Genomic DNA, 6,298 nt, shown 5'->3' on the forward strand with positions numbered 1-6,298 from the left:
CAGTTTCTACCCAGGGAGTATGCTGAATTCAGAGGAACTAGCAATAAAGTATTGAATTCATAATGCTGGATTTTAAGTGATCAAAATGACAAATGACCACTTCCAGCAACTTTCTTGGTAAACATGGAATATTCACAAGAAAGAAGAATGATCTTTCAGGTGGCTAAAGTAGGATTTTTCTCCCCAGAGTAATGACTCCATGTAAGACTACTACTGGCTCGAGACTTTCATGATAGTGTCATCACTCAGGTTCAAGAAGTAGCTCTTCCCACACCTCCAAACACCTTTTTTTTTCAAGCCCCATGTCCAGTTGATATTGACCCTCCAGTATATTATGCTTCTAGGACTCGGAGCACTGCAGTCCAGTTTATCAACCAGTATTAAAAATTTACACACCATAGGAAAGTTTTATGATGCTTTAGGTATCATAAACATGTTCATGTTTAGAATAGCTAAACTGTTGGGGTACCTGAATGGCTCAGTCAGTTAAGCATCTGACTCTTGATTTCTGCTCGGGTCGTGATCTCAGGGTCATGAGATCAAGCCCAGCATTGGGCTCTGTGCTGAGCATGGAGCCTGCTTAAGATTCTCTTTCTCCTTCTCCCTCTGACCCTCCCCCACTCATTCTCTCTCTCAGTCAAAAAAAGGGGGGGCATTTAGCATTGTTGCTGTTATAGTTAAATTCAATATTATCACCAACTGTGGCTGTCAGAAAATTCTTACAGGACCTGAAATGAGAGTATTTATAAATACTCCATCTTCTTACCTTAGGTTTTGAGCCACAGGTCTGGCATACTGTGGAGGAAGAGGAAGTTTTGAATTGGTTATGGTATTGAAGTTTTAAGATCTCCAGGACTGAATAACTGAATAACTGAAATTTGTCAAAAAAATATTATTTCCACCCAGATTCTATTAGGGATGGGAAAGAGGAAGTGAACATCATATGGCTAAAGGCAATAAAGAAAAAAAGAAGCTTCATATTTATATTCAGACAAGGTGAGGTTGGTCAATAAAGTGGCTACCTTGGCTTACATGTTTGACTTATCCTGTGGACCATGAGTCCTGGAGGCAGAGCTTGGTCTTATTCATGTCAGTATTCATGGATCCTTGCCTAGAACCTGAAACTTCAGAAGAACTGAATAAATGTGTGTGTAACTGAATAACATTTACACATTATGCCATGGTTTTACGAAAGGCATTATTAAACTCAGGTGTCTATATCTGAATATATTTCTTATTCTTTTCAGTCCTTACAAACCTAGGCTGGTCTACAGCCAGTTTTACTGTTGATAATCCTCCATAGTTTAAAATCCTCCAATCCTAAATTTCTATGACATGGTTATTTTCTGATTATTTTCCTACTTCTCCATTTCTTCTTTTTTGATTATTTTCCTACTTCTCCATTTATTCTTCTTTATAGACCCTTTTTTTTTTTCCTATTCATTACTCCTTGAAAACTCACTTCTCATTCTGATGTTCTCATTTTGGCAAATGGCAGCACCAAACACTAATTTAGCCAAAACAGAAAGCTGTAACTTATCCTTTGGTGACATCTTCTTTCTCCCTTCCTGTCCAGTCAACAAGCACTTCAAACCTACCTCCTTAATATTTTGCACATCATCGATGTCTTCCCATTTTCCATAAGGGAGTCTAAATTCACACAGTAGGGGAGCCTGAGTGGCTCAGGTCATGATCTCAGGGTCCTGGGATCAAACCCTGCATCAGGCTCCCTGCTCAATGGGGTGTCTACTCTCCTCTGCCTCTCCCTCATGCTTGCTCTCTCTCTCAAATAAATAAATAAAATCTTTAAAAAATTTTTAAATAAATTCACACACTGCTTTTCTTTTTTGGATATCTGAAATAACCTCTGTTATCTAAGGGCAAATACCTCCCTCCTTCAATATTTGCAGTCAGGCTGAGCTTTCTAATTTTCTATACCACTCAGGCCCTTCCCTCATCTGATACCCATTGGAGACTCATCCTTGTTTACAGGGACTGGCCAATAATCCTCCCCAGGCTTGGTCTCTGTGTACCTGTCTAGCCATGGCTCCTCTTATGTCTTATTCCAGTTCTGCTAAACAGTAACACCTCCCTGAATGTACAGAGCTACTTCAAATCTTCATGCCCCAGCCTGGAATAGCCTCCTCCAAATTGTCTGTCAGAGAAACAACTGTTCGTTCTCTAGGACTCAGCTCAAGAGTCATTTCTCTCATAAAACTGTTCTTTTCCCAGCACCCCCTGAGACTCAATCATGTCCTCTTTTGTGCCTTCACAGTACTGGAATATAATTCCAGCATCTTCTTATAACACTTGTGCCCCTATTTGGTTACACTTACTGTTTTCAGTTTCTCTGGTTCCATGTATGGCCAGGACATTGTTCAATTACTACATGTCTGGTGGTCAATAATAGTTTGTTGAAGGAGTAAGTGAACATGTTAAAAAGCAATATAAAAAAACCTATGTCTGTACCTAATAATCCAAGTATGGTACACACAGAATATCAGTAGTAACAAAAACTTTAATTTTAAATGTAACTATTCAAAATCCAAAAATCATCATGAAGTGCCTATTCAATGCCAGACATGGTGCTAAATATTAGAGGTATAAACATGATTAGGACACAATCCATGATTCTGATGCACTCAGATTTTACAGCAGGGAAACCAGGGTGTGGGATCAATCTTGCCTCTCTTAATAGCAGGGCATATAATGAATGATGACTTTGTATGTAAATGACAGAATTCAAATTAAATAATAAAGGCAATGAAAAGAGTAACCATATAGTTATTATTCAAACCAGGTACTTGGAAGAGCGAAGGAGGGCACTAGGAATAACCACAGCCGGACAGCAGGAGTAACTGCTGGACTGTCTATATTTGGACAAACTGGGCTGTGTGTTTGTTCAAGTGATGCGAAGAGTGATAAAGGGCTTAAGAAAGAGAGAAATGTGATCTGATTCCTTTTGCTTAAAGAGCACACACTGATGTTATCCTGTAGATGTTTGAAGGGAATGAAAAACTACATTCAGGGAAAGCAATTAGGATGTTGGGTTGCTGTTAACTATGTAGCATCTTACGAGCTGAACATCAGTGATGCTGATGCTGATGCTTATTTTATGATGACCTGTTACTATGATGAAGAGTCTGATGCACCTGTTTATGTCCCCCTTTTCCAAGATCAAGCAGAAGTGAAGAGAGCATATGCAAAGCAGTTCATAAAATACCTAAAAGAGTGTCAGAGTAAAATCTGCCTTCCAGTGACTAAGAGGCCTGACATAGAGTACTGGGGAACTGACCTGCAAGTTATAGTGATTGCTCTGGAGATGGAAAAAGAGTTACAGAAGCACCTGCAAGAGCTGAAGAGCTTGGCTTCTAAGAATAGTGAAACTGATCTCTTAAAATTCCTGAAAAAGTTCTTGGTTAAACAGAAGAGGAACATAAAGTATCTGGAATACCAGCATAGCTATCAGAAGGAATTAGAAAGGCTGACTGCGGAGGAAAGCACATCTGAAGAGCCTGTGGAAGCATCGGGCAGAGGCTTAACATCTGAAGGCAAGACAGCAAGTCCTCCATCGTTATAATTATCTAGAAAGGAATGATGAGAGATGAAGAGAAGACACTGGCAATGAGAATGGAAAAGGAGGAAATATGTGTGGCAAACATAAGAGATACAATGGATATAATTTAAAAATTGCCTTCATATCAGAACTGAAGGAGAGGGAGAAGTCCGAAGGCTTTCTGGTTTCTCTGTTGGAAGTTTGTGAGGATGTTAAGGGACTCGGACTAGAAGACAGCTTCAAGACATATTTGGAAACACTTTTAACTCAATGAACTTTTTACTTAAAGCAAAGAATAAATGAGACAAATGTATTTTGGTCTTGAAAATGTGATCTGAGCTAATCTGAAGAAAGCACGGTATTTATAATATTGATAGAACATGTAAATGTTTCTGCCTTTTGAAATCATATTTATCAGCTTTAAAATAGATTCAGCTTTTTATCCTTCTCTCTTAAAAAAAATCCTTCTCTGATCTGTGAAGTTGGCCTTTGCATTCATATGCCACTGTGTATTCTCTTCTGTTACTATACCAATGACCATTTGGGTGCACACTCTTCCAATGCAGGGAGCATATCCTATCATTCTTTCTACCCAGTGCTTTGCCAAATGCCCGGTAGGCATTATTACAGAAGATGGTATTTCAGAGTTTTAAATTTGAATGCTGGTGGTGTTCACTCTGTGCCTGTGAGGTGTCATGTACCGTTTTGGAGAAAAGACCTGCTTATGATCTAATGACAGAGTCAGTCAATAAAAAAAATATTGTATAATATAGAGGTAATTAATTTAAAAATAAATAAAGCAGAAGGCAGAAGGATGGGTTGGAAAGTTCCTGAAGGGAAGGGAGTGGCTTTTCATAATGGAGTGGTCAGAGAAGGACTCCTGAAAAAATGATATCTGAGCAGAGACTTGACTGATGAGATGGAGTGATGATGTGAAAATATGAAGAAATATTGGTCTGGGCAGAAGGCACAACATGGACACAGAACCACCATTCCTAAGATAGAGAATCTCTCATTCCTCATGGAGACTTCGTCTTTAGGGAGCTTCTCTGGGTTTTCTGGTAGACACGAAGGCTTCGGCTGTTGGGACTGGGAAAGAGAAAAGGACTGTATTGGTCAGCATATTTGGATAGAAGGGTGGGGCAGAATAGACTGAGGGCTCCAGGGAAAACAGTTCTGTGAGGCAGGGGAGAAGACTAGGGGTCCAGGGAGAAGGCAGGTGAGGAGAGACACACATAGGTAGAAAACAGGCTGATCCTGTGTTTATATCTGGGTTCAAGGATGAGCATTTCCCTAAACAAAGATCACAATACAGGAACCACATTGTGAAAAAAACTTGCAACTTTATTTGCAACTATATAGTTAGATCTGGTTTCTACAAGAAGAAACACTTAAAGAGGAAGAAAGTACTTATCGGATTTCTTTTTTTCCCTGCACAATGTTAAATAAAGTGCTTTGGTTGGTTTCCCCTTAAATACATTACATCAGTGGTTCTCTGTGGGCCTGGAATGGGTCCCTAGAAGGTGCATTTCTAACGCATTACCCAGATGATACTGATGCTATTCGCCTAGGAGCCATACTTGGAGAACCTCTGAATTAAACTAACTGAAATAGCAACTTGACTGATGTCAAATAAACACAGGTTAAAGTAAGTGACAATCTTACTACTTTCCTTTCAATTTCTTTAGGTATTATAAAATACCTTAGAGTATTTTATAATAATTAGTTTTTCTTAATATTAATCCTGTGAATATACAAGTTATAAATATATTATCATTCCATCACCCAAATCAAAGTGAAGATTGCTAACACCAATGCTAAGTGTTTTTTTTTTTTTTTTAAGATTTTATTTATTCATTTGACAGAGAGAGAGAGAAAGAGAGCACAAGCAGGGGGAGCAGCAGAGGGAGAGGGAGAAGCAGGCTCCCCGCTGAGCAGGGAGCCCCATGCAGGGCTTGATCCTAGGACCCCGGGATCATGACCTGAGCCAAAGGCAGAAGCTTAACCAACTGAGCCACCCAGGTGCCCCTGCTGAGTGTTTATTGGTACCCTATAATGTCTCAAGCTGTGATCTAAGTGCTTTAAATTAATTAACCTCATTCAACCCTCTGAATCGTGCTGGGAATTAATAATGATAGGCTCTTTGCCTATGAAGAAACAGAATCACAAAGGCCATACGTTAGAGCAAAACACCTAGGTTGGGCTAATCCAGAATTTTGTTCTTTTTGACATGTTCTTTTATTCTGCTTTAGGCAATGAAGCAGACAACATATTCACAAAGGAATCATGGATATAACCTAGAACTACTGCTCTTTTTTTTGAGCATTAATGTTTCCTGCTTTGAAATATCAGGTCCTTTTGGCAGCATCATGGTTTAACAACATGTTGTTAATCCCAGGAAAAGCACACTGAGCTTCTGTGCATATTTATATATTTAAATAGCATCAGGCATTTCACTTTCATGGTCCATGATTTGTTCCCTAGAAAGTAATAGAACCTGTGTAAATCCCTGTTTTTGGGTTCTATGGCACAGATCCCAAACAGATAAGGGGAGGCTATGCATCAAGAATGTATGACAATGCTCCAAACTTCTGTTTGAAGGCTACCCTCCTCCCAAGTCAATGGAGGTTTGTGGCTGCAATCAGTCATCAGACCGGAGTTACTCAAAGCAGGGAAGGAGGATTTAACCTTGTCCCAATGGGTTTTAATTAGCTACCTTTTATGTGAATCACAATCTCTGTT

The 6,298-nt window shown here is 39.3% G+C and overlaps 1 protein-coding gene across 1 annotated transcript; it reads left to right on the forward strand.

The window, feature by feature from the left end:
• Positions 1 to 3,010: 3,010 nt before the first annotated feature.
• Positions 3,011 to 3,580, forward strand: LOC113925533 (soma ferritin-like). The gene has a single exon (XM_027600091.1). It carries the CDS (start codon positions 3,011 to 3,013, stop codon positions 3,578 to 3,580), a length of 570 nt encoding a protein of 189 aa, XP_027455892.1.
• The last annotated feature ends 2,718 nt before the right edge of the window (positions 3,581 to 6,298 follow it).

This window comes from Zalophus californianus, chromosome 2, assembly GCF_009762305.2.
Source record: "Zalophus californianus isolate mZalCal1 chromosome 2, mZalCal1.pri.v2, whole genome shotgun sequence".
Classification (NCBI taxonomy): domain Eukaryota; kingdom Metazoa; phylum Chordata; class Mammalia; order Carnivora; family Otariidae; genus Zalophus; species Zalophus californianus.

Coding starts and splice junctions, on each gene's coding strand:
- LOC113925533 (XM_027600091.1), top strand. CDS start 3,011: ATGAAAAACTACATTCAGGGAAAGCAATTAGGATGTTGGGTTGCTGTT.